This window comes from Corythoichthys intestinalis, chromosome 2 (genome assembly GCF_030265065.1).
Source record: "Corythoichthys intestinalis isolate RoL2023-P3 chromosome 2, ASM3026506v1, whole genome shotgun sequence".
NCBI classification, from domain to species: Eukaryota; Metazoa; Chordata; class Actinopteri; order Syngnathiformes; family Syngnathidae; genus Corythoichthys; species Corythoichthys intestinalis.
The window spans coordinates 44,775,427-44,798,862 of record NC_080396.1 but is presented as its reverse complement, the minus strand read 5'-3'; the positions used below and the strand labels follow the sequence as shown (position 1 = coordinate 44,798,862).

The 23,436-nt window shown below is 40.3% G+C and overlaps 1 protein-coding gene across 2 annotated transcripts; it reads right to left on the bottom strand.

Moving 5' to 3' along the window:
- Positions 1-113: 113 nt before the first annotated feature.
- Positions 114-21,886, bottom strand: LOC130904640 (ubiquitin-protein ligase E3A). 2 transcript variants are annotated; one of them, XM_057817551.1, is made up of 11 exons: positions 21,303-21,886; positions 18,847-18,891; positions 17,714-18,003; positions 11,555-12,804; positions 11,337-11,481; positions 9,370-9,575; positions 9,128-9,292; positions 8,904-9,059; positions 8,584-8,657; positions 4,403-4,546; positions 114-1,099 (listed from the first exon to the last, which is right to left on the bottom strand). In XM_057817551.1, the coding sequence occupies exons 1-11, from the start codon at positions 21,377-21,379 to the stop codon at positions 979-981; spliced, it is 2,673 nt and encodes an 890-aa protein (XP_057673534.1). In that variant the 5' UTR covers positions 21,380-21,886; the 3' UTR covers positions 114-978. The 2 variants fall into 2 exon arrangements, with proteins under 2 accessions (XP_057673534.1, XP_057673542.1); XM_057817559.1 differs by having other exon boundaries at positions 21,398-21,886.
- Between the last annotated feature and the right edge of the window lie 1,550 nt (positions 21,887-23,436).

Genomic DNA, 23,436 nt, shown 5'->3' with positions numbered 1-23,436 from the left:
ATCAAAATGAATTGACGGCTCAAATAGATCACGCAAAGTACCCTGTGGATTTCAGCCAATCAGCAGACTGTATAATGTAGACTAGTCCAACTTCAAGCGTGCTGGTATATAAATACTGTTTTGTTTTTTATTTAATTATTATTGTCAACACAGGAAGACATGGTAACTAAAAAATGCTTCAGACAATCGTGGTGACCTGTAGGCCCAAAACAAACAAAAAAACATTCTGGGGTGGAAAAAAAGTCTAAGTGCACTTACACAGCTCTGACATGGTCGTGATCTCAGTCTGATCACAAAAAAAATAAACATAAACCACACCAAAAACTGATGTTTTAGAGAGGGGGTTAAAAAGGTTGTGAGTGTGCAATGTTGATTTTATTTTTATTGTTTTTTTTTTTTTCTTTAAGAAGAGCAAGAATAAGAATGGGATAAGCCTTTATTAGTCCCGCATTGAGGAAATTCACAATCCAGGAAAGGCTACTCTATTTTGTTTCCTTTATTATTTTTACCTTTCTCCTACAATGTTCTACTGGACACCTTTTGTTCAATAGCCCTGGATTATAGTTATTTATTGTCCCATTTATTCAGAGAGGAATAACCTTTCTTTCACTGCTGTCTGGGGGAAAAAAACTAATTAAACCTAAAATAAATAGAAAAATCATCATATCTGTACATAAAAAAGTAAGCGGGGAGGCAGCAGCACACCGATGTCAAGTGGGTGTGGGTACTTTGATCAGAAAACCTCTGTGCTTACATTGAAATATTATGCAGGTTGATAATGCAGGCACACGCAGTAAAAAGACGTACTTCCTCCTGCAGCCACTTACATTGTGTTGGATATTTCTTTAAAAAAAAAAATTTTTAAAAACAAGAGGGGGCAGAGCCAGATGGGGTGAGAAAAGTCTATTTGCAGAGTATTTGGAACAGGTGGTGGTAAGAGTGGTATTGTGCCGGTGGGGGTGGTGGTAAAGGGGGGGCTCAGAGCATGCCAAACCCTTTGGCATAGGTGATGGCTTTCAGCAGTCGCTCCCTCAGCTTCTCTTTGCTGCTGTACTCTGGCAGCAGTAGCACATTAAAGCAAGTGTGAGATGTTGGCAGCCTGTTGAGGGCAAAAAAACAACATCATCAGGAGCTTATTGCAGGAACGAGGCTATCATATGGCAAGCCATTTGAGCCATTATTGGATATACAGAGCTCAAGCTCTGTGTAAGGTTGTTGTAGTCATTATCATATATACAGTACAGGCCAAAAGTTTGAACACACCTTCTCGTTCGTCAATTTTCTTGATTTTCATGACTGTTTACATTGTAAATTCTAACTGGAGGTAATAAAAGTACGCATTTACTTAACACACTTAATCTAAAAAAAAATCCGGAACTCACATTGTATGATTTTTAAAAATAATTTTTTAGTAATTTACTGGGGTTCATAAGTATCTGTACCCCTGAGAATCAGGAGCTTATTGCAGGAACGAGGCTATCATATGGCAAGCCATTTGAGCCATTATTGGATATACAGAGCTCAAGCTCTGTGTAAGGTTGTTGTAGTCATTATCATATATACAGTACAGGCCAAAAGTTTGAACACACCTTCTCGTTCGTCAATTTTCTTGATTTTCATGACTGTTTACATTGTAAATTCTAACTGGAGGTAATAAAAGTACGCATTTACTTAACACACTTAATCTAAAAAAAAATCCGGAACTCACATTGTATGATTTTTAAAAATAATTTTTTAGTAATTTACTGGGGTTCATAAGTATCTGTACCCCTGAGAATCAGCAATAATTATGACACTCAAAGAGTTGTCAGTCTACATTTAAAAAAGTCCACCTTTACCCCATGAGTAACCACCCACCAACAACCTGTTTGAGCTCATTATGGTCACCTGGACACCCCAGTGTCAGTCATAATCCAACTGTATGATTTTAAACCATTGCACTGTAGTGTTTTACTGACAGTAGCCTTTGAAACAGTGCATCCAGCTCTGTTCAGGTCATTGACCAGCTTCTGCCGCGTAGTTCCAGGCTGAGCCCTCACTTTTCTCATCATGAATGATGCCCCACGAGGAGAGATTTTATATCGAGCCCCAGTCTGAGGTAGACTATCAGTCATGTTTAGCCTTTTCCATTTTCTAACAATTGCTCCAACTGCCGATTTAGTCTCACTAAGCTGGTCTCATAGTTTTTTCAAGCTTTGTGGAGTTAAACAATTTTTCAACAATCTCTGGTGTCTTTCAAAAGCCCTCTTGTCTTGCCCATGGTAGCAGTTGGATTATGACTGACTGTGGGGTGCACAGGTGACAATAATGAGCTGAAATAGGTGGTAGGTGGGTGGTTACCCATAGGGTAAAGTGGACTTTTTTTAAGGTAGATAATTATTGCTAATTTTTAGGGGTACAAATAAATAAATAAATAAATAAATAAATAAATAAATAAATAAATAAATATATATAAAAAATCATACAATGTGAGTTCCATTTTTCAGATTATGTCTATAAGTAGAAATGCATCTATGATTTAAATTTCAGACCTTTACCTATTTTCTAAGTGGGTGAACTTGCAAAAAAAAAAAAAATTGTGAACTACTGGGGCTGGACGACATGGGCTAAATTAAATTTTTAACCAAAAATTCTATTTACAATTTTTTCCCAATTTGTTTTTCTCCCCCCTACATTTTAAGGGAGACAACAACAAAAGACAAAGAAAGCTCAAAACAAGTTCAATCCATTATAGGGCACACATTTAACTCACTGGCAGCCATTGATGGCACTAGACATCCAATAAATTTTAACCGGGAAGAGCAAATATTTGTTCAGTATATTAATTATTAGTAGTATATTTCTATTATTCATTAAAAAAAACATTTTATTTGCTAATAATTTCATACAATAATAAAATATGTAAATATAAAAATGATGAATAAATAATAATAGAGATATGTTGAATGATCACAGTGGGAGTAAGTCATACTCTCAATGAGAAACATTAAAACTGTTCAGACCAACCGGACACTCAGACTTCCATTCTCCATATCAAACAGCTGAACAGGACAGGTTAAAAAATAAATAAATAAATAAATAAATTAATTAATTAAAAATGATGAATAGTAAAAGTACATATTGGAGATCTGATATTGGAGTTTTTTGTATTTGACTGCAATCGTTTTTCCTCCACGCCCTCTAATACGGGGAGTACTGAACACTGAGAAAAGCCATCTGGAGATTGCCACTTCCTGGTTCTAAAAATTGCCGCATTAAGCATACAGTATATAAAGCATTATTGAAATCTATACCTATTCATTCGCTGTGGTTATTCTTTTGTTGCAATAATAGTTCCTGTTTTTGTCACTTAATTTCCTGCGAACTCTACCCCTGCGCCGCTGTTTGCCGTCTAGCCAACTGAGAGGTACTTTTCTCAGCTTGCGCGCTGACAAAAAGCGCCTCCATGAGTTGAGAACTATTTTACTATGACTACTAATATTCCCCTCCTGTGCGCAATCTCCAGGTGCCTGCAAGACGACGAAAACCTCCAGGCTTGATGCTGCACCGTGTGAACGTGTCAGCGTCGAGTGAATGAATGTTTTCTTGAAATAGAAATATTAAAGGAATATCCTAGCGAAAGTTGCCTCCTGACTGAAACACACCTCTCTGCGCACAAGAGTACAAGGACCCAAGCTGAAGCAGGAGTGTGGACTGAATACAGTGATCCCTCAATTATTGCTGTTAATAGGGACCATTTCCGACCACATAAAGTGAAAAAACACGAGGTAGTGTCAGCTTCCCCCCCATTTTTAACATGCATTTTTTTAGTGTACATATATACATATATACTGCTTTTTTTAAATCCGCGATGCACTGAGGGTGTGAAAGCTGAGCCGCGAAGGAGCGAGGGATCACTGTATTTTATTTTTGTGTGATTGTGAAATAGCGAAGTCTGATGTCGTTGAAGAAACTATTGTTTTCATCCTCTCTGTGACGTGTTAAAAGTCATTACATGCATTGCCAATGCCCACGAGCTTATTACTGACACACCCACTCCATTGAGGGCCAATGAGAGCAAAGAGTATTCAAATAAGATGCATATTAATGAGAATCCACATGTCTGCAGAAGAGTCCCATAAAGACCGACAAAAGTAGCTTGAAAAATAATTCTTTCAATGCAAATGGTTGTGCAAACCTGGTAAAATGGCATCCAAGGATATAACAAAAACAAAATACTGTGAAAACATAATACTTGAGTGCTACTTTAAGGTAAAACTGGATACATGCTAAGTCAGTTTCCTGGAGCATCAGGACTTAATGAAGCTGTCTTACATGCTAAGACAGCAGTCTTAACATGCTAAGACAGCTTCCTGTAGTGTCAGGACTTCAGGAAGCTGTCTTTGCATGTATCAGGACTCACCGATCGGTGTCCGGCCCATTCTTGGCAATAATCATCTTCAGTTTGCCTAGCCCCCCGACGGGTGCTCTGTCAGTGCCTGTGGTGAATTGAAGGAAGAGTCGCTTCTGTTCCTCTCCAAAAGAGTGTAATGTCTCCCAGAACTCCCTAGACACACAACCAGGGCATCAAAAAAGATAATTATCAATATTTGGTCAATAATTTAAGGGTCACTGTAATTGGGTATGTGCATAAGTGGGCCTAATTTGACAATTTTTCATTTCTTCTGATCTTATAGTTATTGGATGTCCGGAGTGGGTCATTGCATATTTAATAAGCCTAAACGATATATCGTTTAAACATCGCCATCGCGATGTGTGCGTGCGCGATATTCCCATCGCAAGGACGTGCGATAGTTTTTTTTTAAAATCCACATACGCCCTGCTTTCTGCTCTGCGCAGAGCCTCACACGCTCTTTGAACTTCACAGTCACTGCAGCACTTGCTTATTAAAGTTAACGATGCTGGTATCTTTGATCTTGCCAAAGAAGCGGACATCACAGCGCAGCAGCTGTCAATCATCGTTTAAATTGTAAAACAGTTTCTGTAAGGAAGCCGCTTTGGAATGAATGTGTGTGTGTGTGTGTGTGTGGAGACGTTTGAGACATATAAATTAAATGCCAGAAGTGATCATGTGGAGTTTGTAATTTCTACATGTCCACCAAGCGTCACAGCTAAGGTAGATGAACAGAAGTATTTAATAAAGCCAAGCATTTTTCTACTACAGTACTTTAGTCTTGTTCAAAAATGATTTGGTTGGACAGTCATGTTTAAAACTGATCATAATTATTACATTTGAAGTGCTTAAAACCATTTATTAATATATATATATATATATATATACACTCACCGGCCACTTTATTAGGTACACCATGCTAGTAACGGATTGGACCCCCTTTTGCCTTCAGAACTGCCTCAATTCTTCGTGGCACAGATTCAACAAGGTGCTGGAAACATTCCTCAGAGAGTTTGGTCCATATTGACATGATGGCATCACACAGTTGGTGATTTGAGTGACTTTGAACGGGGCATGGTTGTTGGTGCCAGAAGGGCTGGTCTGAGTATTTCAGAAACTGCTGATCTACTGGGATTTTCACGCACAACCATCTCTAGGTAGAGGTTAGATTTTGTGCCCGGACCCGAACCCGACCCGACCCAACATTCGGGTCTGGTCGGGCCCACATTTTAAGCATTCACGTTCGGGTCAGGTTGGGTCGGGCCCCCATGCCTGACTAATAAATTATTTAAAAAAAAAAAAAAAAATGGAGAGCAGGCTCTCTGTATTGCGCTTTTGCTTGTGCGTGTGCATGAACGCCGTGGCGCCGGACGCTTTTTCTTCTTGTCCTCCTGCTGTACCGTTTGCGCACGGCCGAGGCGCCGCCCTCATTTTCATTTTCTCCCTCTCTGCACCGAGTGTACACAACTCATCCTCTTGGTACTTTTCCAATATGGAGCAGGAAGAAGCTAAAAACAAACTGAAGACGGGGGAATGGAAGAGGCAAGAATGCACCGGTAGGAGTGAGGTGTGGAAAGAATTTCATTTGATCGTGGAAGATGCACCAAATAACTGTGTCGGCTTCGTCGAATGTAACAAGTGCGGCACATTGCTCTCGTACGACAGCAAAAAGACTGGCACTTCGACGCTGAGCAGGCATCTTAAAAGCTGTGCGGGCAAAAAAGAAACTGCTCAAACATCTTTATTATCCTTTGTAAAGAGCAAGACATGAGGCGGGGGCCGCAAGTTGCCGACTGCAGTCAAGGCCAGCCCGCAGTTTAAAGCTTTTATTTCATTTTTATTTTTTATTTTGGTAATGTTGTCGTTACAATAAAGAATGTTATTTCAAAGCATTTGTAGTTTTATTTTATTTTATTTTTGCTGCTGTTCCCTCTCCTTGTCAGAGAGGCGCGTCCATGTGAGAACAATATCCCACACACTCAGAAATATGTTTAACAAACTTTCCCAGCGTTATTTCGTTGTGTGAATGCTTTGATAATTCTCAAAAAAATATGTAGATTATTTAAACATTAAGAAAACTTAAAGAAAAAGAAAGCGTTTTTTTCTGCCAACTCGAAGAAATTAAAATAAATAACTGCTGCTGCATTTTTTCCGCGTCACTCAAAAAAAAAAAACAAAAAAAAAAAACAAAAAAAAAAAAACAAAAAAAAAAAACGGGTTTTTCGGGCTCGGGCCTGCAAATCTAGTTGAGTGATCGAGCTCGGGCCAGGTCGGGCCTCAATACCAGCGGGCCGTGTCGGGTCGGGCTGGATTTTTTAGGCCCGAACTAGGCTCTATCTCTACGGTTTACAGAGAATGGGCCGAAAAAGAAAAAATATCCAGTGAGCGGCAGTTCTGTGGGCGGAAATGCCTTGTAGATGTCAGAAGTCAGAGGAGAATGGCCAGACTGGTTCCAGCTGATAGAAAGGCAACAGTGACTCAAATAACCACCGTTACAACCCAGGTAGGCAGAAGAGCATCTCTGAACGCACAGTACGTCGAAGTTTGAGGCAGATGGGCTACAGCAGCAGAAAACCACGCCGGGTGCCACTCCTTTCAGCTAAGAACAGGAAACTGAGGATACAAATTGGAAAAGCTCAACGAAATTGGACAATAGAAGATTGGAAAAACGTTGCCTCGTCTAATGAGTCTCGATTTCTGCTGCGACATTCGGATGGTAGGGTCAGAATTTGGCGTCAACAACATGAAAGCATGGATCCATCCTGCCTTGTATCAACGGTTCAGGCTGGTGGTGGTGGTGTAATGGTGTGGGGAATATTTTCTTGGCACTCTTTGGGCCCCATGGTACCAATTGAGCATCACTGGAATGCCACAGCCTACCTGAGTATTGTTGCTGACCATGTCCATCCCTTTACGACCACAATGTACCCAACTTCTGATGGCTACTTTCAGCAGGAGAATGCGCCATGTCATGAAGCTGGAATCATCTCAGACTGGTTTCTTGAACATGACAATGAGTTCACTGTACTCAAATGGCCTCCACAGTCACCAGATCTCAATCCACAGTCACCAGATCTCAATCCAATAGAGCATCTTTGAGATGTGGTGGAACGGGAGATTCGCATCATGGATGTGCAGCCGACAAATCTGCTTGATGCCATCATGTCAATATGGACCAAACTCTCTGAGGAATGCTTCCAGCACTTTGTTGAATCTATGCCACGAAGAATTGAGGCAGTTCTGAAGGCAAAAGGGGGTCCAACCTGTTACTAGCATGGTGTACCGGATAAAGTGGCCGGTGAGTGTATATATACAGTATATAAATATTATATATATATATACATACATTTTAAAAAATCATAGTTTGGGGAAAAGGTGCGAAAAAAAACATGCCTTATATGTATCTCTTTCCGATGCTAAATCTGAATAAATACATTAAGCACACACACAAAAAAAATAAAAATTTGGGGGGTGGGGTGCGCAACTTCGCGGTTTTTCACTTCTCGCGGCGGGTTCTGGACCCCATTAACCGCGAAAAACGAGGGATCACTGTACACTGGTAATTGAGAGTCATCCAAAGTCTTTCCAAAGAAGCTATTCAAGTGATCTAGTGAAAATTTCTTTAAAAAAATATAACACCTGTATATATATATATATATATTTTTTTTTTTTTAATATCGCAATATAATATCGCAAACACCCCCAAAAAATCGCAGCGATAGTTTTTTCCAATATCGTTCAAGCCTAATATTTAATCACCAGTATCATTTTCAATTAACAAAAATGAACACAGCCTGCATCTATAAGACATGCGAAAAAGCACGTTTTTTTTTAAAACTGTGTGTCTGTTTATTTGAAAACGCATTTAAACCTGTTGATTTGTTTTTCAAGTTTTTTCTTCTTTAAAATTTGTGCCTAAATTTGAATTAAAAAAAAAAAAAAACGGGACAATTTTTTTTGCATTAAAAAAAATAAATAAATAAAAAATTGTTCCTTTTGGATTAATTAATATTGAGCGAGAAGACGGGAAGAAATGTAATATTTAAGGAGAACTGTGTCTATTATCTCCACAATAACAAGCAGGTGACTGCCAGTTTTTCCTTGTCATGTTTTCGATTCATTACATTTTTACAATTGGTATAAATGTGTAAAAAAAAGTATAATCAACTTTAGATGCTCATTTGTCTTACTTGATGATTCGGCAATCTCTGTTGTAGCCTCCATCGTATTCCGTTGTGTCCTCCAGTGCCAAGAAGTCCAGGTTCTGGACAATAAACAAAAAAGGAACTTCAGTGTTAAGATCGGATCCAGTTCATTAACTCATTGGCCACCTCAAAAGGTGTAGGTGCACAAATTCACTCCAATGCATAATTTTCCATATGATGCAAACTATTCAGAAAAGCAAAGTACAACCAATTTGTTGATGAGCTTATTAGATATTATTGGAAGGTGGATGTGTACCTAATGAAGTGGCCGTGAGTTGGATTATGTATATTTCGTGTGATCCTACCCTGCTCCCACATATAAGTAGCTCTATTTCTTCAGGCCTGAAGAGGTACTTGAGTGGTGACTCATTGGTGACCATGTGAAAACCTCTCCTAAATGCTTTGAACTGCTTCTCCACACTTTTGTTCAACATGTATTCTGCATACTGAGCCACAAATTCCTGTACACCAACAACAAAAAGAATTGTCCTTCCGGTCCGAGTGTTAGAAGATCATGGGTTTGGCTCACCTTTCGATTCTCATTTGTTACTGGAATTTTATCACCGTTTTCCCTTAAATCATACATGAGTGGATTCCCGAAGAGATCTGTCTGAGAAATCTGGAACGTGATCATCATGTCCTCCTCCACGCTTCCCGTATACTCTAAAAGCTCCTTCAGGCTCTGGTAAAGAATCTGGCCAATACAAGACGAATGAAGCCTGATGGTAAATATAAACAATCTACTTTGATGAGCGGCAAATGGACACTTACAGGGTTGGCATCGGCAAGGTCCCTGAAGGTTCCTTTCTTGCCCATTAGCTTCCTGTAGACCACCATTGGAAAGTGAACATCCAAGATGCAATTGTTGTAGATGGCGAGGCCAAGAACTATTCCAATCAGTGTGTACTGGCCCTCATTTTCAAACGACGAAGGGTTGAACCAAAAGAGTTTGGTGAGTTCATCATATGTGAACATGCCTGCCAAAGAAAAACAACACTTGTGTCAACACTAAAGCATCAATCTCGCTGAGCAGTACAGTTCCGTTTCATACAAACCTTTGTTAAAGAATAAACGTAATGGAGCTAGGTAAGACTTGTACATAATCCTTTTTTTAACAATGAAAAAAATTTGATCCAACCAGGATTAAATAATGGTAGCTCAAATCAAGGCAAAACACACACAGTCTTCAACAGTAGCAGTTTTTTTTTTCCAGAAAAAGCTATAAGGTATGACCTCTTATTATCAATAACTTTTAGAAATCTAAATTCCATTTCCGCCCAAGATTTCTCAAACTGTTTCCACCACGCTGTCCACCTAGCGTCCCCCACTGTCGGAATTAGAGTCTTGGTTTTGAGCATGTTCAGAGTGATCGAAGGCTCCGACTCAGATGTAAATCTGAATATTCAATGCGAAAAAATTGTGCTCTTTTTATCTTGTTTTTGAGTGAAAGTTTTGCGTCTCACGCAGAACAACATTTCTGCACCACGTCTGTCAGTTTCAAAGGCTTATAATTCGGTCGGGCAACTAGCTTTGTGTTACACAGCCTTTAAATGTACTTTGCAGCAGGCCTGGGCAATGAATCGATTTTCATCTACTAAATTGAGATTTTCATGGTTCGTACACTTTTTTCATGGACAAATTCAAGCACTTTCAATGACAGTTTGGCAGATTTTCCAGCACCATTAAAATGTGTACGACACCTAAAATGAAATCTTAAATAGCATTATCAATGGAATTAAAATCATATATTGAGACAATTCAACTATATCAGGGGTCTCCAAACTATTCCACAATGGGCCGCAGTGGTTGCAGGACTTCATTCCAGCAAAACAAGACGACACCTTTTCACCAAGCAGGTGCCTTACAAGTGTAATCAGTTGATTGCAATCAGGTGCTGTTTGTTTTAGCAGAAACATTCACAACTCATTGGTTAAACTGCATTTGCTTGACCGGTAGGAACAAAATCAAAGACCCACAGTGGCCCTTCAGGACCGTTTTGGAGACCCCTGAACTATACATGGTTGATGAGAAATTAGTCTTTAAATCTGTTGTTTAGCTCCTCTTGTCATCATAGCCCTCCGGCGCCTCCATCTAAGTCACAGGTGTCAAACCGATTCCAGAAAGGGCCAAGTGGGTGCAGGTTTGCTTTCCAACCAATGAAGAGGACACCTTTTCACCAATCAGATCTTTTACATGTGTAATCAGTTAACCTTTGTCAGGTGCTGCTTGTTTCAGTAGGAAGTTCATTGGTTAAACTCTCTGCAAGGTATCAGTTGGAACAAAATCCAGCATCCACTTGGCCCTTTCTGGAATCGGTTTGACACCTGTGATCTAAGTGATGACGTCACTGGATAAACAACAATTAACATTGAGCATAATGGAGGAGGAATTGTTTTCTAGAGATTCCAGTTCAAGTGTTTTTTTTTTTTTTTTTTAATCTGATCTTGTGAAAAAAGAAGTGCAAATTTGTGCAAAACTGAAGGCTGTGAATGCTAATCTTTCAGTGCCTTTGACAGTTCTAGATGTCCAATCGGTTTTGATTGGGAGGGTTTGTAGTGATCATTTGCTACTATCTAGCGGCGTCAATAGCAACCAATAAGATAAATAAGTGCCCTTTAAAGGGGAAAGCATAGTTTCTGCAGTGTTCCCGTTTCTGTTCAAATCTGCACTGCGCTCCCCACACAGAGCTGTACATCAAGGGTTTTAGTGTCATTTTAGTTGGGCTGTGATTTTCTTACCAATATCTGGGTTGAAGATCTCCTCAACAACAAGCTGAAAAAACTCTTTGGAAACACCTCCTTCATCAACTCCTTGTTCTCCTTCAAACTCCACGTACAGCTGCTTTTTCAAGTCTGCAGGATTCTCCATTGCAATCATCTCCAGCTGTAAATAAATACAGTTCATCAGTCATCAACAGGGTGTAACATTTTAAAGCATAGGATTGAGCCTCACATACCCTGACCAAAGCGTCATCAATGATGTGGTCACGGCGGACCTTTAGCCTCAGGTACGGATTGAGTTGCTGGCCCTGCACTAAGCTGTATAGCACCGTAATACGTCGCTCGCTGTACATTCGAATGCGGTTGTCGTAGTACAGACCTAGATTCTTGGTGACAGCATTAAGGATGAAAGGACACGTCATGAAGGAGAATTTGTTTTCAGTTTCAACCTTAAAGAAAGTGTAGTCCTTGTCCATCTCCAACACCTCGTTCAGAGGCTCGTTAACAAACTCCTCAAAGGGGATGAGTGGCCGCCGACAGTCATTGGTGCGGATGCCCATTTCTGTCTCCAGTGGGTCCACCCGAGGACCCTTCTTGTTCCGCCTCTCCTCGCCTAGCAGCTCCTGTAGAGTGAGCTCACTAGACTCAGGGACGGGCTCTTCGTCTTCATCCTCATTGTGCTCCGTATCGAGGTCTCCGCCGAGCACATTTGCATAGTAGACGATCTTCAAGCACTTGGTGGCCGCCACCACGGAGTCGTCATCGTTCACCAAGTTGCGGCTGTTGAACTCGTTGCTGATTACCTTGTAGGTAATGAGTTGCTGGAAGGTCTCCACCATGCGTCGGATGTGCTCGGTACTGTAGTGCGCCCACAGTCGAGAAAGTTTGGCCTGAGCGGCCAGTGGGAGTTTACTCATGGCCTTGCAGAACAGTGGGAGGGCAATCTCTAAGTATTCTGGGCTGTGGAGATTGCTGTTCTCCATCACAATAACAAACAGGTTAAGGTAATTTGGGTCGCGGGAATAAACATTATGGTACGTTAGGTCACACTCTACGTTAGGTGAGAGGTAGACCAGAGCGTTCAAGAAAGCAGCTTCTATCTTTTCATTTGACAGCAGGCGCTCGTACACCCGGCGCACCGCTTCAATGTCTACCGTCACCTCGTCAGGGGCCAGCTTTTGGCCAGCGTTCTCTCCCGATGACCCTTCCCCATGCCGTGACGATGAAGAAGTCGAAGAATCCTCCTCCATGGCTGTGGTCGAGCAGGCGGCAGACTCCTTTTCATCCTCATCTTTGTCCTCGTCCTTTTCCTGTAGGGACTTGAGCTCCTCCTTGGTGTGCGGATTAGACCTTCTGAAGCTCTGGACCAGGACCTCAGCGCTGGAGAACACTCGGCCGATTACTCTGATGAGAGGGGAGTAATCTTCTTTCTCACCGCAGATATCCAAGATCTCATACACTTTCTCCTCTGTCAGGTAACTCACATCTGTACAATCAGACATAACAAGAATAAAGCCATAATCGGAAAGGCAAAGAAAAGCGCACAAAACCCGTTTAAAACAGAGTTTCAATCAGTTAAGTTTGAATTCAGGACAAGAAAATCTAAGATCTAATTTCAGATCAAGGACAGAATTGTGTGTTTCAGCATCAACCTGATTATTCAAATCAGTGTTGTTTTCGTCAATAATGACTAGAGGTGTGCAAAATTTCCGATTCTTAGATTATTCGCGATTCGGTCGTGGAAGATTCGAGAACGATTCACAAACATGCAAATTCCGATTATTGAAATATGCCAACTAAAGCAGAAGTACGACACGCTCAGCGCGCCGCGCGGTCTTCGGTACGCAATTAGGGACGGAGCGAGAGTAGCTAAACATCATGCTTCTCATTACCCGGCCCCTCGGGTAACGCCAATGCTCAACTCACGGCTCTAGCTCAACTCATGCCACGAGATTAAAAAAAAAAAAAAAAAAAAAAACATACCTGACTGCTGCCGAAAAGCTGCTACAAGCCACATTATGTTACGGTAGATATCATTTATATAGGACTAGATGCATTATAGCTTCGGTATCGTTACCAGCACATCTACAAAAAACTAGATGCCGGCGTTAGTAACAGCCGCCATCTTAAAGCAGTACACTTCCCCGCAAGGCTGTTGTTGCGAACCTTCCAAGCGAACCTAATTAACTTTTTATCTAAAATACTTCTAAATCGGTAAAATATTGACTTGAATCTATCTTTAAAATAGTTTTAAAACTTTTACACGTTGAAAGTAGACAAAAGAGAAATTATGGAATAACAGGAGCAATTTTAACAACTTTAACGGTTGATTCACAACATTAAATTAATTGAAAGTAGTTTAAAGCTGCTGATATGGAATGGGGACTGGAGTTTTTTATTTACTGTTATTTTTGTATATTTGTTTACTGCTATATGTTAACTTGATATTGAAATAGTAGTTTGGTTTAGCCTGAGAGGATTTTTGAACAATTTTGGAACTAATGTACAAAACAAAAAAAAAACAAAAAAAGGAGTGGGGTGCATCAATAATCGTTTTATAATCTAATCGGAGCCTCTGAATCGTAATCGTAATCGAATCGTTAGGTGCCCAAAGATTCCCAGCTCTAATAATGACTATAACGAAAATATTTCGCCGACGAACCATTTTCTTCATGACGGTGACGAGCTAAAAACGTGGCTAGTGAGACTAGAACAGAACGAGAAGAATGCCAGTTTTCGTCTAACGAGCTGACAACGAGACGAACATGTGACATTGTTTCTGTCATATCTTCACAATGGGAGGCATTTTTATATTGTATGTGGAGTACCTCAGCTTGCATTGTAGCTGTGTTTGGGTCGTGTCACTCATGTGAGATGTGCTCCGCCTCTCGCTTACTCTCCTTACCGGAGTTTAGGATTTGTCTAAAGCTAGGCTGCGCTTTATCTTGCTTGTTTGGAAACACGGTACAATTTGTTTCCTTATCTTGGCAAGAGATAATATGCAATGCTGATTTAGCCTTTAAAGGTCTGTGCTGAGTGATCATCAGACGCTAAAACTCCTAGCGTTAGTGTAGCATTCACAGTCACGTTAGCATTAGCTTTAGAATGGCAGGCATCCTCTTAAAACACTGCCCAGTCTAAAGCAGAGCCACTTGGCTTTTCTGGTCAGTACATCTAGAGTAGAGGCAGTTGGTTAGGGTTAGGGTTTGCTTGCTACTTCACCCAGTGTGCCCTTTCAGTTTCATCGTTAGACACTTGATGTAGTTGCCTTTTGAAACTAGCAGCCACAAACTAATCCCTGAGGCTAAGTCTACACTAGGACGGATAATGGCCCTAAACGTTTAAATTATTATACTATACGGTAAGGGTGTCAACAATAATCGATGCGGCGATGCATCCCGATGCGGGGCAGGGACGATTTGATTCGATGCGGGCAACATGCTGAATCGATTCAGCGCATTTTAAAATATATAAGTACGTTCAGAAATCTTCCCTGCGCAATTCCGGTGATGCAATGGATTTGGTTTCCCCATTTGTATTGTTATTCTCATGTTTACCTGTAGAGAGAGCTACTTTACATTCAAAGCAAGCCCGTAGAGGTTAGATCGGGCCTAAAAAATTCCAGCCCAACCCGACACGGCCCGCTGGTATTGAGGCCCGACCGGCCAGATCAATTCACTCTAGATTTGCATGCCCGAGCCGAGTGATGCGGGGAAAAAATGCAGCAGCAGCAATTTATTTTAATTTCTTCAAGTTTTCTTACTGTTTAAATAGTCTACATATTTTTAAAAGACTTATAAAAGCATTTACACAACGAAATAACGCTGGGAAAGTTAAAAACAAAACAAAACAAAAAAAAAAACACGGTTTTGCAGACACACAGAGGAGAAGATTCGAAAGGATCACATTTGCCTTTGTGTGCATAAATAAAAGTGTCTTTCGTAACGAATTCTCAGTTGGCAGAAAAAAAACGCAAGTTTACTCAATATTTAAATAGTCTACATATTTTTAAGATATTTATAAATGCATTTACTCAACAAAATAACGCTGGGAAAGTTTAATATTTTTAAAAAAACACGGTTTTACAGACACACAGAGGAGAAGATTCGAAAGGATCACATTTGCCTTTGTGTGCATAAATAAAAGTGTCTTTCGTAACGAATTCTCAGTTGGCAGGAAAAAAACGCAAGTTTACTCAATATTTAAATAGTCTACATATTTTTATGAGAATTATAAAAGCATTCACACAACGAAATAACGCTGGGAAAGTTTAATTAAAAACAAAAAACACAGTTTTACAGACACACAGAGGAGAAGATTCAAAAGGATCACATTTGCCTTTGTGTGCATAAATAAAAGTGTCTTTCGTAACGAATTCTCAGTTGGCAGGAAAAAAACGCAAGTTTACTCAATATTTAAATAGTCTACATATTTTTATGAGAATTATAAAAGCATTCACACAACGAAATAACGGGAGGAGAAGAAGAAAAAGAGGGCTGCGCCACAGACCTCTGCGCATTAAAAAAAATATATACATATTAGTCCGGCGCGGCGGCCCGACCCGACCCACCGAAACGTGAATGCTTAACATTTCGGGTCGGGTCGGGTTCGGGCACAAGATCTAACCACTATGCAAGGGGGACGAGGAACCCAACTCCGCTTCCTCACCGGAGTGACGTCACAGACAAGCGCAGTTGTAATCGAGAGTGCAGAGAGATAGGACATAACATAACAATGGCTGAAATAGAAAAAGAGGTAGCGAGAAATATTATGGATATAAGATAGGCTAGGCCTACATTTTACTTTTGTTCTACATTGCAATTTAGTTGATGTATTGTTTGCAACTGAACTGATCCCTGGATTGATATTGCGATAAAGATGCTGCTGCACTACAATATTTTCTTTGTCGTTTTCTTTAATATTTACTTGAACATTTTTATTGATGGGTCGTTGTGACTAAAATACACTGACTGTTATTACTGATTTTGCACAGGAGTTCAGATGTTGCACTGTGTGAAAGGCTGCCACTGTGTGTAAAAAAAAAAAAAAAAAAGAGAAAGCCCTGGTCTCATTCAAAGCAATTAAATGCTGTGATCTGATTTTTTTTATATATATATATGAAAGTATACTATTTTCATTTGACTTCAACCAGGAGTGACACAAGAGCCAATAAAAAGTTGTTTAATGTCTGTCCGCTTGTGTTGGCTCACGATTCACGAAAAATATGCTTTGCTTTAGAATTTTAATGCATCCCAGGCTTTAATGCATCGCAATGCATTGCCGAATTGAACCGAATTGAATCGTGACCCTCTGAATCGAATCGAATCGAATCGTGGCCCTCCGAATCGTAATCGAATCGAATCGTGAGGGCAGTGTCGATGCACACCTCTACTATACAGCATGTCGGCTACACAAATGTACCTCTTGTCCGGATATTTTATTACACGGGCTAGAGAGCCAATTGTCGCATCCTTGAATCACATACTTTCATCGCAAATAATGTGACACAAATGTTTTATCATTTGCAGTCTATGCTGTTGTTATACCTCTTCATATGAAGTGCGAGTCAACTTTCTACTAAGCAAATTACATAAGAAATATACGAGTTGAAAGAAATAGAATAAAGCCCGCAAATTGGGCGCAAAACCCAGCCTAAAACGCCGTTTTGCCTTTAGTCAGCGTATGAAAATAGGCCTCTTAATGTCTTAACCTTCACCGAAACCCTTAGACTTACTCACTGAACCCCTGAAGTTCGATCAAACACAGGTTGAGAACCACTGGTCAAGAGGTTTCGGCCCGGTGAATAATGTCATGAGCTTGAGCCAGGGTGCTCAGTTTGAGCATCTCTGCATTACTAGTAGTTGCGGTGCTTCTTTATTTGCATTTTCTATTTGTCCAACAGTTTTTCTCATTAAAAATCACCAAAATGATATAAGGATTATAGTTCATTTCTTTCTCCATTCTGTTTCACATTATTGGAGCAGTAACGTATCTTAATCTTGCTCATAACTAATTTCGTCATGTGACACAAAACAATAACGCTGCCAATAGCCTGTTTATTACTTACAAAACATGTTAAGTCGATGCATTCACAGGTCAAAGTACCAGTGAAGAGGGGTGTTCCTAGTATGGACACGTAACCAAAAATTCAAAATAAAGTCAAAATTACTTTAAATATTGCTCAGGACAAAGACTTGAAGGCAAAAAATACAAAGGAAAATAAGTTAACAGCAGCTGCCTTTTAAGCACATGTTCAATGATGATAAACACTGAATATGTACCACAATGTCTGCCTTCTTTTAGTTAGGTGATGTGGACAACTGGACATACTGTATATGGGAGCAAAAATATATACATTATAAGAATTAAAAAGAAATAAATATGCATAGGCTGACCTTTGAAATTGTCTCGTACAGAGTGGACATCTTTATGGTTCATCTTGGTATTGCTACACGGCGTGTTCTCCAGGTAGACTGAAGCTGTACCTTTCTTTGAGGGGTGAGGGTCGCACAGTTTTGCATTGACCTTGTAGAGCTCGAGGGCTTTGACAGCTGCCGCATTGTTGTCCATGCGGCGGAAGCCGAAAGACGAGGCACACCATGAATTGGAGCACGATTCATTCCCACAACCCTCTGTTAACTGGTGGTAATAGCGCTCTATTAGATGCTTGGCAGCCGCTCGCTTCCTATGTGAACAGCAAAAAAAGAGCAAGAATTAAAAAGAATCACAAGGAAAAAAGTATAATAAAGGGATATTGATTAATGATGAATGTCTGGAAAAGACTGTCTTAACCTTTGAACATTTATGTGCTCGTCAAGTTTTCACTGAAAATGTTTACTGTTGGCAGCCAACCTATGTGGCATTGTCAATATAGGTAGTCCTTTGCTTACGAACGAATTCTGTTCCTAGACTGGCGATGTAAGCCGAATTACGTCCGAATGAACCCTTTAAGTACCCCAAGACACCTCCTGAACCTCAAAATAACTGTCCAAAAACATGTATTATACCTCATATTAATAAGATTAAGAAAAAAAAAACTAAGCTACTGTGAGGTATGTAGTGTTAAATGCTGTTATATTAAATGATTCTTCAGACTTTACTCGCGAATGAGTCGCCTTGGCGAGAGAAAAGGGCGCTGTGGAAAGAGTAGGGAGGCGAGAGAAGGGGGATAACAAGGCCGCTCAGGTCACCAGCGTCCCCTCTCTTAACGCGAGCCCGCTGTCCAAAATTTAAAAAAAAAAAACGTATCAGGAATCACAAGTGAAGTCCGCGCTGGGGGGAAGCAGCAGCAGCAGACTGTGAGGAACACACGCTAATCACTCTGCACTGTGTAATACGCAAGTCTCAGTATGACTGCACATAGCATACAGTACGTCTCACACATCTCACTACAACTGCAGCAACATACAGTAAATAGCATCTGGAGTCTGGACATGATGCATCATTTTCACTCTGACATTTTGATAACATTCAACTAAAATAGAGACTTCTACCTGTGTATTGCTTCTGTGTTTAGCACTTCACTTACATTCGGCTTGCTTCTGGGTTTTCTACTTCAGGCTCGTCGTATTGTCTATTGGAACAAGCACAGAGATATTAATTTACATTGCACACACACTATTAAAATGCTAATAATGCTATATACAGTATATATTCATAAGCGGCACAGAGTCACTGTGGCTCGTATTGCTTGAGCTGTCAATAGGATGCATGTTTTCCAGATGATCTCATAGCAAATTTATCCCCTTGCAGTTACTCAAAAAAGTAAGATTTCTGCCTCGACAAAGTGTAAGGCAGGCAACCATGTACTGTGCAATGCAAATGTGTGCTGTATGAGTCTTGAAGACATAATTCTTAATGTTTTAAAAAGCATACAGAAATTGAAACTTATAGGTACTTTAGCTCATAGAATACTGGGATTTCCTTTTAAAGCATGAGATCAGGGCACAGATCTTCTGCGGTGATTTTTAAATAAATGTGAAGTTTAACTTTGTGACTCTCATATTCTTTATTGACTATATACAATTATACCTCTACATACGGTGTTAATTCGTTCCAGCACCTTCTTTTTAAGTCGAAATGGTCGTATGTCGAGCAGGATTTTCCCATAAGAATACATTATAATTACATTAATTTGTTTCACAGCCCGAAAACCTACACTAAATCCTTAATAAATACTGCTGGTACTATTGCAAACAGCAATCAGACAGAGCGAAAATTAAAATTAAAATCGGGCTCTAATGTTGCGAATGTGTTTTGCGATGTATACCTGAACGCACCACGTGGCTGACGTGACAGAGTGAGAGAGGACTTTTTACTTTCACTTTTCATATTCAGCTGCGGCGGATTGTAGGCATGTCGTGTTGCACGAGTTCTGAAATAAATTATTAACAACCTGATGAAGCTGGCGATTTTTTTTGTGATGTTACAATAATAATAATGGTCACCTTAACTCAAAGACTTATGAACGAAGGTCAGAAGAGGTACGTCGAGATCGTAGACATTCTACAGCCGTATTGTCAAGCCAGCTCGCGGACGTGCACACCACGCTCATATTTTTCTATTTCATTTCAATGGTAAGCCTCACCTTTTTCTTTTTTTTCACCACCTGCACTAACATTCTTGGAACCCATGTTGATCTCTCTCACAAGAAAATCCGCCATGCGCCTGTCTTGAGCGAAAACAAAGAAACTGCGGCGCTGTCATAAAATCGTCGTATTTCGAGCATGTCGTCGGATGTTGAAACAAATAGCGAGTCAAATTTTACGGCGGATGTCGAAAAGATGGTGTGTCAAAGCAATCGTATGTCGAGGTACCACTGTATTTGAAAGTTTTACACTATAAATTTAAATTGAAGCTCTTCCGATTAGGGGCAGTGTAAATGGTATTATACTTATATAGCGCTTTTCCACCTTTCAAGGCGCTTTACACTACATCGTCATCTACCCACAGGTGACGCAGCACCAGGAGCAATGTGGGGTTCAGTATCTTGCTCAAGGATACTGAGGCAAGTTCATCAGGGGAGAGAATTGAACCCACAACCTCTGGGTTCAGAGACAACTACTCTACCACTGAGTCACACCATCCCCAAAAATTTAACGTATTCACCTCCAGGATGAACCATGAAATGACATTAATACAATTGAACACCTCACTAGCAGAGTCTAGAGTGTAGAAAATACAAAGGTTTGCAGGTGTCTTACTTTAAAGTGACAATTTTGACTGTGTTATCAGAATTCTCACTTTAAAGCGAGGTTTCTAATTTTAAAATAAAGATTCTGAGAATAAAGTAATTATTATTGACTACACGTATTTGAAGGATATACGCTATACATTTAAATGAATATAATGGTGGTCAAGGTACTAGTACTGTCAGTTATGTCAATCAGGTTATCTGTAGGGACTTTTAATGTCCATCAGACGTCAATATTCAGTGACACAGTAATGTCAAAGCATCAATAGTTTTGCAATGTGTCGAAACTGTACATTACCGACCCATCATTAAATTATACATATATATTTATATAGACGTATTTACATATATATTTCCATGTGTAGTTAGTAAGCACAACATAAGCCTAATAAGTAGGTACAATAGAACCACTGCGTCGCAGCACCAGGAACCGGCGAATGACTATAGCAATGACTAAGCGTTCAGAATGACATTCGAGCGTCTTTTTCGAAATAAACCCAACAAAAAGTGCAATAGATATTAAAAAATAAAAGTCCAATTAATATAAAACCATAACGGTGGCGCACGTAAAGACAAAGCTAATGTAGCACGCTAGTAGTGCAAAGAATGTGCAGACTTAGAATAATTCGCTTAAAATATGTTTCCTGTTATAAGCATAGTCGAATGGATTTTACAATGGCATTGTGTCAGCCATTGGAGTGTTAAGTGCCGCAAAACAACAATCGGGTAGCGAAGGACGGAGTCATCTAGCGCTCCCAGCATCCCCGACTCTTTCCTCGTAGCGTACCCACCTGTCAGCTCCTCCTTCTGGGCTAATGTCGGCCTGTGGTGGCGCACACTCACAGTCCTCCTTCTCGTCGGAATTCATACGAGACTTGAACCTTACTTGTTTGTAATTCGGTTGCGGCGGTTGAACGTGTAGTCATCCACGAATGGGTCGGCGCGACCGATGCGACTGGCGACAGAGATTTACAATTAAAAACTTAATTTATAAGCTTTCATCTAAATATTCTTTCCGCTGCCTGAGGTTAGCAGCCATATTTAGCTCGGTTTCACTCTAACAACGACCCAGAGTGCACCGCGGCCCAGCAGCAAACCCTGGCGGAAGAAGGCAATTGGTTTCCGGTGTCAACCTGGGACCGGGTCGCCGTCTAGTAGTTCCAAACAAGTGCCCTGACAAAACAATGTTTACGGCCCGGTCTGCAAACTCTATTTTTTCCCCCACGGGCTGCACTCTCGGAGTGTGCCTTTGAAGGCCGGTTACGTCACAAGACTGCGCGAAGGCATGTTCCAATCCATTTAAACTCAGAGAATAGCTCCTCTCTCAGACTCATGATAGGTCATCCTCGTCGGCCGCTTTGAGCTGATTTTGGACGGCGCAACGCTAGCGCAATCCACGAAAAGACGAATCCCAGAATGTTTGTTGTGCTACTGCCATGGGTAGAAGAAATCATCTTCAATGGCGGCATCTACTGGCGACATGCCTTACTGGTATAAATTAAAGTACTGTACAGTGGGACCTCTACGTACGAAATCAATTGGTTCTGGAAGTAGTATCTTCACTTGAAAATTCTTTAGAAACGCTTTTTCCATGTAAATGCCCTAATCCGTTCCAAGCCATAAATTCAGACATAAATATTTTATAATGGAAAATGCATCAAGAGTAGAGAATAAAAGTTATCAGCACTTATGTAAAGCTGTTGAAACGCGAGGGGCAAATGAAGATGATGGGATACACAAAAAGTTTTTAGATAGATAGTGGTTGTCGCTTTTGAAAGTTTAGGATTGAAAAAGATTACGTATAGCCATCTTGCTTGATCCCGCTTAGACAATTGGATGCCAGAAATGCTAGGCAATAGCCAGAGGCATAGCAAGGGTCCCCGGGGGCCCCAGGCAGCAAGCAACATGGGGCCCTTCGAGCGTGTGCAAGTTAGGGGGACAGTTGGACTGGGAGCAATAGAAGAAAGAGTAGCAACACAAAAATACCACCATCGCATGCGAAGGTATATACCTTTGTGTGAAATCAGTAGTCAGATTGGCCCTATGACCCACCAAATTCAAATTATTCCGTAAAAACCACTGATTGGTGGACTACCGACAAAAATGAGTATTAAATTTGCTGATAAAATTGTTTAGGATTATTTTAGATGCATATATGTTATATTTTTCTTATAGAGTATTCAATGAGGAATACGATAGACCATTAAAAGACTTTTTTTTTTTTAATCCCCATTTGTTTAAGTAGTCACATGAATAATGACGTGGCCTGTGAAAATCAACGTGAAACAACTCGGCAAGGACTTTCAAGAGAGTACTTAGTGAGTCACTCTTTAAACAATCATGTGGTATTAATAGCTAACTGGACTTTCTTTAACATATATAAGTGACATGGTTAGTGCTGATTGGAATTGATAACAGAATCATTAGATAATCTGCCAAATGATTCCATGGTATTGAAACACTCCCTACACTTGTTGCTGCGACAGTGCAGTAAAGTTGCGTGCTATATCTGTTGGCCCTCTGGGGGCCCCTGCTGGCTGGGGGCCCTAAGCAATTGCCTGGTTTGCCTAATGGTATGCGACGCCTGTGGCAATAGCCAATGTCAGAGCAGCTCTAAGTATGTTACGTTCAGAAAACTCTGGGCGCTGCAAGTACCAGCCATCGTACTGTATGTTTGCCTTTTGTATCATGAAAACTTCTTTCTTAACAAAAGGCAATATTGACCCGTTGAGGCATGTCTTAACCTGAAAATTCTGTATGTAGAGACGTTCTTAAGTAGAGTTACAACTATACAGTATTTAATCAAATACATTTTGGGCCTGTTAAGGCGCCTCGCAAGTAGTTGTTGTTCTTCTTGTGAAAAGTAACTTTGAAGTCTTAGTCCTCTTGTCTTTTGTGAACCAATCGTCTTACGGTTAGGTGGCT